Source organism: Etheostoma spectabile, chromosome 4, assembly GCF_008692095.1.
Source record: "Etheostoma spectabile isolate EspeVRDwgs_2016 chromosome 4, UIUC_Espe_1.0, whole genome shotgun sequence".
In the NCBI taxonomy this organism is placed as follows: Eukaryota; Metazoa; Chordata; class Actinopteri; order Perciformes; family Percidae; genus Etheostoma; species Etheostoma spectabile.
In genome coordinates this window covers 20534429-20550773 of record NC_045736.1, presented here as the reverse complement: position 1 = coordinate 20550773, position 16345 = coordinate 20534429, and the positions used below count along the sequence as shown (strand labels likewise).

Here is a 16345-nt window from a genome sequence, read left to right as displayed (position 1 = left end):
GCCTTTCTCTAACTGTCTATGGAGGTAGCAAACCAAAAAAAACGAAGAAGCAAGAGGTTTTTTTTGTCTGTAGTTTTTTTTTGTTAAACAAACAAGTACAAACTTCTTGTACCATACTACAAGTAAAACGTTTATAGAACAGTTTTAGGTGAGGGGGTAGTATTATGTCATGCAAATTCATTAAATAATAGTCAGCTTTTGGGTGTATAGAAAAAGAAATGAGTTAATAAATCAATGCTTTTTATATGTTGACACAAAATAGGCTACAACCATACACTGTATATTAGTTATTGATAATATACAGTCTATGGCTACAACACAAGAAACATGCACACAAAAGGGGGGCTTGTGCCGCTTCATACATCATTTGGTCACAGTTTTGGACACTTTTATAACCAAGTTGTTTTCCAACAAAGAAAGGCAGCTTTGTTTATGTTCTGTATACTTTACACAGAAATCATTTGGTCTGGTATGTTGGTAAATGTATGGGTTTGGTAGTAAATGGTCCTATGTGTCACAGTGTACTAAACAGGACACAATGAAGGCAAATTACAGTTGCTCCCTCTAGTGTCAGTAGGTCTAGTTGTGCACTGCACTCCCTCACTGGTTTATTTCTGTCATTCCCATCCATGCTGTAGAGGCTGAAAAGAAAATCTGTTGTTATTATTCTTAAACAAACCGGATTCATAAACCTTTTTTCACAGCAGACTTTTTGACTTGCAATAGCAGGTAAGTCACTTGTGTGTCACAAGAAACCAACAGCATTCATGATGTCTCTGTTCCACCTACTATTACAACATGTTTAATTCAACATGTTTAACACAACTTTAATTTCCTTGCGGGAGTCATCCCAAAGGGATTAATAAAGCTAAGTCTAAGTCTAAGTCTATGTTTAACAAATAACACTCACAAACTGTGTCTGGCAACTTAGTTTCACGTTTCCCTCTGATCATGCCGTCTTTCAATGGCTTGTGTGCCTCCAAGGGCGGGATTAGTTACGAGACCATGGAGCTGCTATGACCTACAAAACCCCCTGGGCTGGGCAACATGCAGAATCAAGCTGACATGTGAGAGTAGGAAAAGTAAATAATAAAAAGAATTGTGGCTTTTAAGTCAAAATGTCAAAATGTCTGCTGTAAAAAACCTTTTATTAATCAGAGCAGGATTGGTCATGAGGTATTTTTCATGTCATCTGTTAGTGCATGAAGGAAAAGCCTGTTAGAGACACTCTTACCAGCACTGCACATGATCAAAGCCCATGGGGCTTGACGTGCATCCACCCAGCAGATTTGATTTGAAGAATGTGAAATGACACCTATTTCTCATTTGATTATTATATGTGAGGTAAAGGCGTACAAGGCTTCTGGATATGTTGAGTTCTTCGAACAGTTTTGTCTCATTTTGTTTCATTTACAGAAATTCACGTTTCTGAAAGTGAAGCATATCACTTTCAATATTCTTTCTAGCCGCTAGTACACATTCAACATGTTGGTTTCTCACAGATTTTAAATATTCTGTGTGGACATGTTTAATCTGGCAACATGGTACCTCTTTAGAGGATTTACAACCCCAGAAATGTGTCCTGATTAAAGTCACATACAGCTGAAAGCTTTGTTTTGTGTTTGCACAAGTGTGTTTTCCTCCTTCTGTCCCATTTTTTGAGTGCTGGTGTTTGTGGCAATGATAAAATAAAATTACCAACAACAAGAAGGAATTGGGATCACTCACAAAAATGAGAGAAGTTAGTTTAAGCCTTGTGAATGTGAATGCGCTGAATGACTGCTATGCTCGCTTTGACTGTCTGGTCTGATCTTGTAATGGCATTTCACAAACCAGATGGCCTGATCGGACTTTTGACCAATCATAAAACACAATCCTGATTTTTTTTGTGAGTTAGTGTTTGAAAACGGAAAGCTTGTCAATTGTGTGTGACTGCAGGCGGAGGATGGGCTCTGTTGCTATGATGTTCTATGAACTTCCATTATTTGTCACTTTACGTTTTGGCAATTGCTAATTGGGATCATTCCCTTATTTTTATAATGGCAAATCATTTCATTTTTGGCTTGTTGTAAAGGAAAACTACTAAAAGATTGCAATCTAAAGCAACCAGTGCAACACGTTGTTAGATACAAGCAGGAACATTCCTGAAAAGCAAGCTCTCAGAATCTTTACTGCTTGACTTCCACTGTCTGAAATATCTACATTATCTGATAAGTCCAGAAATTCCCTGAACCTCAGGCACACTGTTACTAAAGGTTTTGATGGAAGTGTCCAATTAAAGCCAGATAACCCCAACCACCCTCTCCACCCCACACTGGTCCAACAGAGGAGCAGCTTCTCTAAGAGGCTCCAACAGCTTCGATGTCGCACGGACAGCTACAGGAAATCATTCCTACCACAGGTAATACAACTTTTAATGTGTCATCACTGGGTGCTATAAGACCCTGGGACTCCTCAATACTGCACTAAGTGCAACCTGCACAATTGGTTTATTTACATTTTAGCATACCATTTAAGCAGTTGCACATTTTGTTTTCTCATCCTGCATATATATTCAAATATTTGTTCTTATATTTTTATTCCTATTATTATTCCTATTATTTCATGTATATTGTATGTATGTATATTGTATCCTAGTATGTCATTTATATTTATATTCTGTGCTGTGTGACTGATGTATGTTTGCTGCTGTAACACCATCATTTCCCATTTTTTTGCGATCAATTAATATCTATCTATCTACCTATATTTTAAATCTTTTTCAGGCCGATATAAGCTATATTTTAACTATTTTTCAGGCTGCTCTAAAACGAAATATCCAGATTAGCCAGACTCATTTCACTTCAGACTGTCACTTGGTTGATATCAAAGCATTCTGATGTAGGATTTTAAAATTAAAGACTTTGAAAATGTCCGGTTAAAGCTATATTTTAACTATTTTTCAGGCTGCTAATTAAGATACAATATCATACAATGGAGACTAATGAGAAAAGAAGCTAACAGTTGACTATTTGTGGTATGTTAAGTCAGGTGCTCTGTGGGAAGGCTTTATTTCCTCCTGAACTCTGCTGTTACCACATGAGGGGTCACATGTAGCGCAGCATGAGTAGACTCTCAGGCATGAGACAACATCAGTGGGAAAACCACAAGGGCTCATAATGACTCTCTTTGTTATATGGCCCTTTTCTCAGTAAAATATCATTACATAATGATCTATTCTCTACTTAATTTAATGAGATTATTACGATTGGTGCACACTTATAATTACAAAATTACAACTTCACAGGAAAACAAAAAAATATTAAAAAGAAATAAAAAGTGATTAAATGATGAAAGCTATTATGAACCCATCCACTTCAAAAAACAAAAAAGTCACAACCTCAGACACGAGACTGGTGGACTCAAATGCTTGACTCACAAACAATAGTAGATATAACAAAAGTAGTTTACTGGATAGAGTTCAAACAAAACAACACAACTCTCACAAAGAGAATCAATTTCAAAACCAAAGAAAAAGGCTCACTTGGAGGATAACAAAATTACAACAAAAGAATATTACATCATAATCTCATCAAGACATGACTGGAATGTTGGACAAGACTGTGACTCAGACTGAACAAGACAAACTGGCACAAGACAGAGGGAGACACGGACTATTTATACCTTTATTTGTTTTATTATTTTGATACGTCTATAATTTATACACGAGGTAGGGGGAAACAGGTGAAACCAATCAGGGGCGGGGTAGACAATCTCAATGGCAAGAAAATCACGCAAAGGGAGGAAGTCAGTCTGCAACGAAAGGGAAGAGGGGATTACAAAATAAGACAGGAAGTGCACAAAGAGGCTAAACATAAGTGACTAAACTTAACAAACTTGACGAGACATGACAATAAAGTCTCACCTTTTTATTAACTTTATATTGTTATATAATACAAGAAATGCATATGTAAATATATTTATATATATATATATATATATATATATATATATATATTATACTTTATATATAAAATATACACATTTTCTGAGTTATTTTTATAATTAACATTTTAAAATCTACTGGTATGTATAGAGTGAACTTCCTGACCAACAATGCACAAGCCAGCCTCTTGTAAAAAAAAATAATTAAAAAAAATTCTTTCCTACTATGCTACTTTATTGAAGTATAATATCCATTTAATGGCAAACATAAAAGTTGACACCAACCATCCTGTTGTATTATAGTATTAATTGAGTAGTTGAAAGTTGGGTACTGTTTTTTTACATTATGAATTTAAATGTTGCTTTTCCTATTTCCAGCTTCATAGAACATAAACCCATGCAATCAGACTAACATGAATAATTAATTGTGATGTAACAATTATATCTTCTTCCAGGATTAATTGATGTCATTTGCCTTGAAGGGCCATTGGGGCCAATTACTCATTTTTTTAATATAATAAGCGAGAAAAAAGTGGGGGGTTTGATACAGTCTTTTATTTTAAAGAATTTGACGTTTTGAATGAAAATGTTTTTTTGGGTTTTTTAATTTTTTTTCAGAATCATGGGCTCATTTCTTAAATGCATTTTTTGTCCTCGTCAAGGGTTTTTTGGGATGATTCTCGAAAACTCGGCCGGGTTTCTTGTTTTCTCCAAGCACAGATTTTAGAGCTGCAGCAGCCGGGGTTTGGCCCCCCAAAGGAAATGACTGAGAAAAAAAAGGAGCTAATTTTGCCACCATACCCCCCTTATGCCCAGTGCATGCTGCTCAAGGTCAACGTCTAAAACGGGACTTGAGTTTTTGCCAAAAGTTCTCACCACAATCTTTCCAAACCAACGGTAATTTTCTTTACACTGGCAGAAACACCATTGATTTTCAAAAGCACGGGGAAAATGTTGTCCTGCTTGAGGGATGTCTGTTACTTTTTATTCATTTGAATTATTTACATGCACTATATCCATCTTTGGGAGCCTTTTTTTCATTAATTGTACAAGTTCCTGAGATTTATTGTGTCTTGCATTGATGATATGAAGTACAATTAAAATCTGGCTTAAATGTGGTTCCCAAGAAAAAAACACATGCACACATGAAGTAAAAACAGTGTTAGCTCAGAAGAGAATATACAATTTAATAAGGACTTATAACAATGTAAAAAACTGTGAGTAAACACGACAATGCTTGTGAAACACAGCAATAGCTAACAAAACATCATATTTTCTTACCAAAGGGGGTGGTGCCAGTTTGAGTCTATCAATGATGTCAGAGGTGAGAAGAAACTTTATGGTAATTCAGGTCCGAAACCCTCTTAAAGAGAGTGAGAGGACATTTCTTAAGTCTCTCTGTCGTGTTGGGGTTCAGGACTGCAAGATAAGGATCAGGGTTCAGAGAGAAGAGACACACGACTTAATACAGGATGAGGACTCTGGAGCTGGTGCTACTGGTTTTGGCTTTTACATTTGCCACTGCAACACGTGAGTACTTTCTTCCTCATCAGAAAACAACTTGTTTCAAAAATGTTGTTTTTCTCAGTTCAACTTCATTGAACTTTTTTATCAAATTTGACAATATCTAAAGCAAGTGACCCTGCCTGGGGATAAAGTAAAATTACCCTATTAGCACAATTATTCTAATTTGTTCAATAAATAAACAAAATGATTTGTTAAGATAGGTTTTTGCGGCTTGTGATGTAAGACGTTTATACCAACACAGTTTAACAACAGGGAAAGTACACCTAATTATTTTCTTTTTCTGTGACTAATGTTAATTATCACATTTCTGCTTTCCCCTCAATTACATGGTAACATGTTAGCATTTTTTTGTTCAGACTACAAATTGAACAGCAAATAGATTGCTCTGTCTTTTCACACTTATTTCATGCTCACACACGCCACACTCTGTTAAAGAGAGGGAAGATAGACAAACTTTTACATGCCAACTTTATGCTGTTTTTTTATGCCAATTTGCATTCATGATTATAGGCTCAAATATGTACTATGGTGGGTGATTAAAAATACTGTACTGTAATTCATAATGTTCTTTTCTTATTGTGAGGGTATTTCATGCAAATACACACACACATGCACGCACACAAACAGACAGACAGACAGACAGACAGACACACACACACACACACACACACACACACACATTACAAGTTGAGAAAAAAAAACCAGTGAGCCAGTTGACTGGGATCCCTCATTCCTCTCACAGGGATTACCGATGCTGCTGCTCAGCTGATAGTCACATGAAAGGGATTGAGGGGGATTGCAGCAGGTCGTGTGACTCCCACCGTTAAGAACCCACACACTTCTTACCCCTCAACACCAAAAATATGAACCTACTCTCGTTTGCACAAGCATCTGTATGTAGTTAAAAACCTGCTTGAGTATAACAGGTGCAATACAAAGGGTGAAGCAAATATAAAAAGTCCAAGATAACAAAGGAGTTGTGCCTCTTTTAACACAACTCAAATTCTCCTGAAATTAGTAGTTAATAGTATCTGCCAAACAAAATATAAATATATGATCCACACAAAGAAAACTGAAATACATTTTTGCAGCTGAGGATTTTTTTTAATCAATGTGTGTTATAATAGCATGAGTTGCAAGATGTAGCTTCTTTTCCTGAAAGAGTTTGTGATGTTTCTTTCAGGGCCTAGAAGTCAGTTCACACGTTATCGCTCATGGAACTCACGGATGTATCCGGTGTGGAAAGATGGAGACCAGAGATTCAGGAACTGTTGGTTTGGTGAGGACTCATTCCTCTGTTTCTCAAAACAGAATTTTTACAAAGTTCTGTCTGCCAGTCAATCTAAAGATGTTAAATCATGAGTAACCTTTTTTTCCCCCTAGGTGGTGAAGTAACTTTTGATCTGAAAAATGATGCACCCACACTGACTGGAGCAAGAACAACCTTCAATATTAATCTTAACTTCCCACCAAACCAGACAGCACTGCCTGATGGGCAGGTGGTCTGGGCGCAAAACTGTTCCATCAATGGTAAGAAAAGCTTTCCAGTAAAGCAACTGATTCAACTACAAAATGATCTTTATGTCATGAAAAGTGTTTGACGTGTTTTTTTCTAAAGACATTTAATTGCTTTTAGACTTTTCATATAAAATTGTTTAAAACAATTCTATAATAGTATTTAATTAAATAATGTTTAAATCATTATAAAAAAAGAACAATTTATTCTGTGATTTACCAGTTTAACCATTGACTATCATAATTGTGCTGGTTTTATTATCCTAGGACAAAGGTACTCTTATCTTTATTTGTACCTGTGTTGCCTCATATTGACATGTGGTGTTATAGTTAAAATCATCACATCTGTTATTGCTATTGATTTATAATCTATGGCCGTTGTCTTTTTTCAGGACAACAGTACCAGGAGGGTCAGGCTGTGTATCCTGACAGGGACACCCAGTCGACCGGTGTTTTCCCTGATGGTACACGGTTCTCCAGGAGCCAGAATAAGAAACCCCACTATGTGTTTGTGTGGAAGACATGGGGTAAAAATATTACATTTTAATAATATTTAGTCTGTTACAGTAAATACTTAGGCTGCTCCTTAGCTGTAATTAATGCTTCAGTTGGACACCAAAATCTTCCAAATGCAGCTTTGACTACATTACATTATTATGTAAAATCACCAAAGAGACAAAAACAGACCATAAAGGGGGCTGTGAAAGAACATGGGTAGGTTTCTCCTCCTAGGTTTCTCCTCCTGGAATTTGCCCCAGGCCATATCAAAACCAAAGCTTTTTTAGTCTTATCTTACATCTCATCTATGCTAATCTCTGACAATTATATTTGTAATCACCTGTTTCACAAAAATACACACTGTAGCAAAAATGCTAATGTTTTAATTGTGCTGTTCTAAATAAAATTATCTTATTAACTTATTCTGTATTATCTGCAAGTCGTACAACAGTAGTCTCAGTTTGCCATTTTTAATTTTTTATCATCAGGCTTACTGTTTTGGTAAACAAGTCAATAAGTCCAACACAATTCAGTCAATCAATCGCAAAGCACACAACCATCTAAGAAGAAGCCATTGTGTGTTACATTTCACAAACTTTGGAGACATTCTTCCCAGTTTTGTTTTTTAAAATCAACAACCAAAAGTCTGTTCTTTAGCACAATTCAGATTTTTTTTATTTTTTTATTTATTCTTTTGCTGTTTTTCTTTTACACAAAAAATTAAAGACCATTTTATTACTTGATTACCATTACAATTGCATCTCATGTACTATTTAATTAAAGTGACACCTGGAGTGTCTCCAAAATGTGTGACTTCAATTCATTTTGCTGTGATTACCAGGCCACTCTAAATAAATAAAATGTTGCTCTACTCAAGGGCGCTACTGGCAGGTGGCCGACGGACCGTCCTCCTCCCTTACTATCGGAACAGACAACATCCCCCTCGGCTCCTACAACATGGAGGTTGTCATCTATCACAGCCGTGGCAAAGACACATTTATCCCTCTTGGCTACGCCTCCACTGTCTTCGCCATCACAGGTTACTTATCTAACCTAACTTGAGGAACATTATTCTACAATATTGTTTTTTCTTTGACAAGCCTTATCCTAACAGCTCTTCATCCTTTACTCCGTTATCAGACCAGATTCCCTTCACTATGTCACTTGCACAAGTCAACGATGTAAACCAAGCTGACCAGAACTTCATCCAGAACCGAGCCATTGCTTTCAACGTCAAGCTCCATGATCCAAGCCAGTATCTCAACAACGCCGACCTCAGCTTCAGCTGGGACTTTGGTGACAGCACTGGTACTCTGATCTCCAGGGAAACCACCGTCACACACACATACCTCGCTGTTGGAACATTCAAACCTCAGGTGGTCCTGATGGCAAGCATCTCCAATGGCTGCGGGAACCCCACTGCTGGTGAGATTTTAAACTTATTATTCCCTTTAATTGTTTAGACATACATGCTTTCCTATAAGACGTCTGAACTTAGTTTTGCTCAGTTGTTATAAACTTTTCTTTCAGTTGCTCCTATTGATGCCTCTGCTGCTTCAGTGGTCGTGATAGCCTCCACCCTTGCAGCTGAACCAGCAGCACCAGCCGAGGCAGGAGATGCAATTGCTTTGGACGTTCCTGCTTCTGACACCACTCCACTCGCTGCTTCTATGCAGCCAGCTGATGCAGAAAATGGAGAAGCAGTTGTTGACGCAGAGGCAGTAGAGGTCGCCTCAGTAGCGCCTGCAGGAGTCAACGCAGCTGTTGTTCCAGAGGAACAAGATCCTGCAGACACTGCTGCCCCTGCTGCAGAAGCAGATGTTGCTGCTGAGGACGCAAATCCAGCTGCAGGTGAGGTGGCCACCGTTGCCCCTATCGTACCTGCAGCTGAAGAGCCGGCAGATGTTGATACAACAGTTGCTGATGAAACCGCAGTGGTTACAGATACAACTGAAGAGAATGCGCCTGTGATTGATGCTGCTGCTTCAGTTGCACCTGTTGCAGAGGGAGAAGAAGCTGTAGTTGAGGTTGCTGGTGCTGTCACTGTTGCTCCTGCAGCAGAAGTAGCTGTAGAGCAAGAAGGGAATGTGGCTGCTGATGTTGTCACTGCTGCTGATACTGCTGCTGCCGATGCTGCTGCTGATGTCCCTGCTGCTGATGTCCCTGCTGCTGATGTCCCCGCTGCTGATGTCGCTGCCACTGCTACTGCTGTTGCTGATGCCGCTGCTACTGCTACTGATGCTGATGCCGATGCTGTTGCTGTTGATGCTGCTGTTGTTGAGGCTGCTGCTGAAGTTGTTCAAGGTGGAACAGAAGCCCCTGCTGACAACATTGTCGCTCCTGCTGCTACTGAGACCACAGCTATAGAAGAGGCAGCACCAGCGGGTGATACCGAGGCCGAAGTACAGGCAACTGAGAATGAAGTTGCAGCAACTACAGCTCCTGCAGGTGAGAGTTTTCTGTAAACTAAAAGAAATATGCACAAAATAAAAAGATGGCTCTTGTGACAAAAGTATTATGACAAAAGATTCTTTGATTTTTCCAGAGCAACCAGCAGGAGAGGAAGAGGCCGTTGCAGCTGAAGGTGAAGTTCAAGCAGAGGTCGAAACAGATCCAGCCCAGGTTGCCCTCGTTGTGGCTAAAAGACAAGCACCAGAGCTGACAGCTGACTGTATGGTCTACCGTTATGGCTCCCTCGCCACCTCTCTAGATGTTGTCCGTAAGTCAATACAGTTTTTGAATGATATTTTTCTTAAATAGAAACAGTATGATTTATTAGTGTTAAAATCTCTCTTTTTGCCCTTTTCAACTCTGCAGAGGGTATTGAGAGTGTACAGATTGTACAGATGTCCAACGTTGTAGCAATGGCAACTGAGTTGAATCAGAATGCTGTGGATGTCACCATTACCTGTCAGGGAAGGTAGGCAGTCAAATCATCAACTCAATATAGAGAGCACACAGACACAGACAAGAGGTTCACCTGCCGCTGTTCAGCCAAACATGAGTGTATTGATTTGGGCTAATGGTCTTTATAACAATAATCTTCTAGTGAGCGTAAACCAAGCCTATGTAAATTGTAATAGATTATATTTAGCACAAAAAAAACATGTTTATAAGATTGTTTATCCACTTATGATTGTAAAGATGATTTTGTAAATGTCTTTGTATCTTCACTATCCTTCCTTCAGTCTGCCAAGTGAGGTCTGCACAGTCATTTCAGATGCTGACTGTATCACACCAGTGGAAACAGTCTGTAATGCAGCTACACCTTCTCCAGACTGTCAAATGGTCCTTCGTCAGTTCTTCAATGACTCTGGAGTATTTTGCATCAATGTCTCCTTGACCAATGATGTCAGTCTTGCTGTGGCAAGTGCTAGAGTCAGTGTAACATTAGGTGGGTGGAAGAAAACTTAATTAATAACCACTAACATACTCAATCTATAGATTATTCTCTCATTTGTGTGACATGCTTCAATTTCAGCCTCCAGTGGTTCCCCAGCTGGAACTGCAGCCACAGTCCTGGGGGTTATGGTTCTCGCTTGTGTTGTCTGTTGTATTGGTTTGATGTACAGGTGAGTTAATTTCGAAATCACTAAAGTGATTATAGCTCAAACCACACACACACACACACACAGTATATACCAACAGTTTTTATTTCTTGTTAAATGTTTATGATTTTTTTTTGGTTGACATGTTGACCTTAATTTCATGCCATATAAACTTATACATTAAACTTTTTGATTAGTGACCTTTCCTCACCTGTCTCATGTTTTTAAACAGGCGGTTCAAGCAGTATCAGCCACTAAGAGAAGACCATGGTGACAGTAATGGAGGCAGCTCGGTGGTAACATCTGTGCCTTTGATGTTGTGGAATTTGTTGAGCAGACAGTCACCTGGAGAAAGTCGTCCACTGCTTCAGGGGAGGATTGTGTGAATATCATCACCAGCTAACACACAATCAACATCAACAGCAACCCCTACAGTATTGACTTCATACATATAATAATTTACTGTTAACACTCTAACTCCCAGTCAATGTATTTAACCAGAACAATTAAGTGAACCAAGTGAAGTGAGCCAGCCCTCTGTACATGTAGAAAAAGAACGGAGTCAAGTGTGGAATAAAGCAGTGTCATAAGACTGTTGAAACGTTTGTAGGGGAAAGTGATATTTATTTTGACCGATGGTATTTTGTATTAATTGGCACTTTTAGCTTATAGAAACCATAACGTGTGCTGTTATTTGTGGCCTACTTAAACCAATTGGAAAAATCAATGTTAACACAATTCAGTTCACTTTCTTTACAATGTCATTTAAATCACTTATATTACAGAGTGTTAATGTGTTTGCTACCCTGAAATGAATAAAGTGGAATTTTGTCACCATCAGGTGTTTTACTTTTCATTTGCATGTGATTTTCATGATTTTGCTCTCAGCCCTCTCATAAGCGTTGCTTTTAGATGCAGCAGGCAACTGTTTTCAACAAAAAAGCACCAATAAACCAACTGTTAATACCATCACAGATAGAAGAGCCAGCAAATGAGTTGGTAGAGACCAAAACTGAGCTAAAGGAAAATGCAATATTGAACTTACATTCAGAAAATGCCATCCAAAAGAATGCAAATGTTGATCCCTATCTGCTGGATTTGTAAATCATGGCAACTTACCGGATGTACAGTGCTGGGATAAAGCTTTAAGGCATTTTACTCTGCTTCGGATACCTATTATGAAAGGGCACCGTTGCTGCATGAAAGACAATGTGATTGGTTTGAAAAAATGCAAAACAAGCCAGAGAGTTTTTCCCATATCCCAAATGATAAACTGGGTAGTGAAACCTTACTCTGGACATGAAGACCGAATTAATGCAGGCTAAACACTCATAAGGACTAATCTACTACAACAACTTTACGTTAAAGAAAAAGCATAAATAAAATAGTAAACTGGGCACACACAGGCCTGTTAGCGGTAAATCTATTGAAAGGGAAAGTCCCCTGCTAGAGCTGCTGCCCCCGCAACCTGACCCTGGATGAGGTTGAATGGATGGGCAGAATATATCACACATTTAAATCACAGATTAGATTAAATTTGCATCGGATTAGATAGGGAAAGAACATTTAGACAAAAACACCAACACATAACACTCAAAAAGGAAAAAAGATAAAGTGCAATATTCTTACAACAAAATATGCCTTGTTTGGACTGCAGCAAACCACTTAGTTAAATATGGCACGTCATAAACGTTTCACATGGTCTCAGCAGGCATTTAGGTGGTGCAGTGATGCGTTCAGGAAGTGGTGTGATCTCAGGATCACTGCAGCGGAGTTGGCTAAAAAAAAGAATACATGTCCCACTCTCTGCTCAATTAAAAATGATTTGTTGCGGGATACCTTCATGCATTGAGCTGCTGGTCGTAACACACATCATATGAAACACTGCAGTGCAGGAAAAAAAGATGACGTCAGTGCAGCAAAATCTTTAATGGGAGAAGCTATGGCCCGGCCTACACAGTGGAATCCAACATGCAAAGAGAAAGAAGTAAAGGAAAGGATGGATCTTGGAAGTTGTTGTTTGCATTCATGAATCCAAGTAAAGGTGTGAAGAAAGTGAAGGCTGTTTACTTAATGTATTTACAGAATTTAAAATTCAGTCAATTGTATTATTGCACTAGCGTGGGAATCTAAGTTTTGGGGCACTAAATATGGGATAAAACAGTGCACTTTTCTCAACAAAACTATTTGGGGTATCAGTAAGTAATCTGTAGTTTTAAGTTTTTTAGTGCATTTTTTCTGCTTTATTATGAATGTTATTTAACTCATGTACACTCCACAATGTTGTTTCTTACTTATCTCTCTTTACCAACATACATAAATATTCCACATAAATATCCTTCCAACAAACATGTGAAACACTGCAGTGCTCCATTAAAGTAATTACACAAACACAGCCGTTAATCATCCTCCACCCTTAACATGTCACTAGGTCACATGTACCAAGTGTTATTATCTCAGTTCACTCCGGATGTGCACTGCAGCCCCAACAAGACACCACAGCCATGCAGGAAGGCCATCATTTTTCACATGATGATCTCTATCTTGGACCTGACAGCCCACCCGGATCTTACCAGGCCTGCAGCTTTTAATAGGTCCCAGCCTCCTCACCACTTGTCCCATTCAAAGTGGCTGAATCGTCAGCAAGCTTCATGAATAACCTTTTTTTTCCAAATAACCAGGCCAGACTTTTCCAAGTCCTAAGTCCTTTCTGGACAGTGAACCTGGAGATGAGTCAGTAGGGTGACACCACAGAAGTAGCTACATGGCTCTTATTCATTTGAACGATTCTTTATTGCTCACCACACCTTAGCAACGGATGTTAAAAGGGATGCAGTTTCCTTCATCCGCCCTTTACAGTGCAGAAACCTACCACAGTCAAGGATGTAGCAATAAGTCTTGCTGCAAAATCAGCATATACAGTACATTAACCAGTTCTGATACACACTATTTTATTTTTTACATTGGTAACAACATTTGTTAAGTTCTTTGTTTCAAGTGTACCTCAGCCTCAACCCCCATTACATACTACAAATATTATCATCCTAAAAGTGTCAGTCACATTTGATTTGAAACATACAACAACTAATTTCTTTCTTCTTAATGAAGTATTAAAAAAGAAATCTATAGCATGTGAAACGTTATTACATTAACCACTTGATGGAAATGTTATACACATACAAAATTAAATATTTTAACTCTGTTGTCTTGTAAACGTGGTTTATAGGCTGCAATAGTCAGCTCATGTGCATATCAATACAGTAACCATAGTTTATTTGCCGTAACCACCATCTTTCCATAACCTAAACCATAATTGACATGTTGACATTGTTGAGAAGCATTGAATGTAATCCAGTGAATTGCAAAATAGTTTAATAGGGATGTTCTTGCCTAGCAACAGGTTTGAAATTACTACCACTATAAGTCGTCAAAGTCAAAATGTATTAACAAAATGGCAGCTGAAAATTATGCTGTAAGCTCAGTTTTCAATAAAGCAGTGCTTGTGCTGTTGTCATTGCTGACTGCTGTTTAGTATCAGAGACCACATCCAAAACATAATTTATGAACATAGGGTAAATCTAGCCTGGCTCCGCCCTCCTACGTTAACATGCTAGTTAACGTTAGTGATGTGAATCGAAACTGTCTGCGAGCTTCTCCTGGCAATACGGTGTTTTGTCAACTATGCGACAGCATATAGCGTGGTTATGACACAATCGTTAGCCTATTTTTACAAAAACGTCTGCTACGGAAACCTAATGTGAGGTACAAGGTGATGGAGCCTTCTATACATTCTCGAGTTTCTTTAGAAATAGAAAATGCACAAATTGAGTCTTGAAACGCTTCAGATGTAAAGTTATTTACTGTCAAAGTGGCGCCAAAATGAATGACAGTCAATGGGATGCTAACTGCAGGTGATGGCTTCGTAGCATTAAAATGGCACCCTGGGAGCAACCCTTAGAGAGGAGAGGCTTACCCCCTTGCTCAAAACGATGACGTTGAGGCTGTGCGCTAGACTTGTAGTACCGTAGTGGCGGGGGAGAAAGATGCAAGCGAAGCCATTTGCTTCGTTGTAGCAACGCTGCAGAGTATCCCGAAGTTAAAGCCCAAGAACAATCTTTGCTGAGTTTTGTTGGTGGCCCTCCTTACCACAGGGTTCTGGAAAAGTTTGGTTTTCAAGCTCGCAAACGTTAGTGGTGAAGGAGTTGGCTAAGGCTAACGCTGTGAGGCTAACGCTAGCAATGGTAATGCTAAATATGAGCCTCGTTGGTCTCCCCTTTTAGTTGCACATGCGCAAAACATACGTCACGACCAAAGTTAGCGATTGGTTATGGCAGATCCAGAGTGTCTCTGGGCAGCTCCAATCGTTTTATTCTAACTTCTCGACTTTTCAATGGAGAGTGGCCAGACTCTCTTTACAAATAAAATGTGGGAGAGTCTGGGGACAGGCTGGGGTTTTAAAATTTAACCCCCCCCAAAAATTTTAAATCACAACCAATAGGTATCCTTTCTCCCATTTTATAAGATATGTAAATCCCGGTTCTTAAAAAACAAGACAAAATACTGTGAGTTCATAGTAAAACAGATTTCGCCTGACACCGTTTAAGAAACATGATTGAATTTATGGCCCCTTCGGGAATTCTCTGAGAACCAGAAGGATAAAATCGTTCATGGTAACATCTGGCTAATAGTAAGAATAAAAAACACTGAACCTGTGTGTGTTTGTGTGTGTGTGTGAGTGTGTGAGACATACATTTAAATTTAAGGGGAGAAAAGCAGATTTAGTCCCTAACATGTAAAAAAACCTTAATTGGAAGATTTGATCTGGGGAAGAACGAGGTAACAGTGTTTTGAGTGGGGGAGGGCGGGGGAGACAGGGGGGTGGGAGAGCGGAGGGTTTTGACCAAAAAGCAGGTTATTAGATTACAAGCTAAGACTAAAGGGCCCTTTATTCCCCCAGAGAGCCAGGGCATTGGGAGTAGAGCCTTGAGACCAGAGGGGGGGGAATAAAATGGAAACGTGGTATGGAATGCAGCAGTTGAAAGATAATTATATTTTCAGTGTGTTCAGGCTCATCAGGAGAGGGAAACCCCCAAAATTACATTAATTAGAAAAAAGGGTGTACAGGTCAAAATAAAGGCTGCTGTTTGATATGTAACAGTGGGTATGTTTAAAAGAGAAACAATGTTATATTTATAATATGATATATTTGGTTGTGTATTAGGTTATATTAGATACCAAAGAGCATAAATGAACAGGATTCAAGGTGCCAAGCATCACTGGGGACACAAAGAGAAGACAATACCACACCCAGTCGCCACAGAGCATGCTCAGAA

General features: G+C 38.8%; 1 protein-coding gene across 2 annotated transcripts; it reads left to right on the top strand.

Annotated features, from left to right (window-relative positions):
* Positions 1 to 5227: 5227 nt before the first annotated feature.
* LOC116687217 (melanocyte protein PMEL-like) lies at positions 5228 to 11849 on the top strand. 2 transcript variants are annotated; one of them, XM_032512360.1, is made up of 14 exons: positions 5228 to 5454; positions 6635 to 6730; positions 6835 to 6981; positions 7359 to 7493; positions 8342 to 8503; positions 8605 to 8889; positions 8995 to 9249; positions 9289 to 9545; positions 9801 to 9912; positions 10010 to 10183; positions 10282 to 10384; positions 10653 to 10858; positions 10946 to 11036; positions 11245 to 11849. In XM_032512360.1, exons 1-14 carry the CDS (start codon positions 5397 to 5399, stop codon positions 11396 to 11398), a joined length of 2235 nt encoding a protein of 744 aa, XP_032368251.1. In that variant the 5' UTR covers positions 5228 to 5396; the 3' UTR covers positions 11399 to 11849. The 2 variants fall into 2 exon arrangements, with proteins under 2 accessions (XP_032368251.1, XP_032368250.1); XM_032512359.1 differs by having other exon boundaries at positions 8995 to 9545.
* The last annotated feature ends 4496 nt before the right edge of the window (positions 11850 to 16345 follow it).

What these genes read in the sequence shown, in the direction of transcription:
- LOC116687217 (XM_032512359.1), top strand. Translation starts at nt 5,397, where the DNA reads ATGAGGACTCTGGAGCTGGTGCTACTGGTTTTGGCTTTTACATTTGCC. An exon ending in AAGTAGCTGTAGAGCAAGAA is followed by an intron (nt 9,546 to 9,800) that starts GGGAATGTGGCT and finishes GACAACATTGTC; the next exon opens with GCTCCTGCTGCTACTGAGAC. An exon ending in AGCAACTACAGCTCCTGCAG is followed by an intron (nt 9,913 to 10,009) that starts GTGAGAGTTTTC and finishes TGATTTTTCCAG; the next exon opens with AGCAACCAGCAGGAGAGGAA.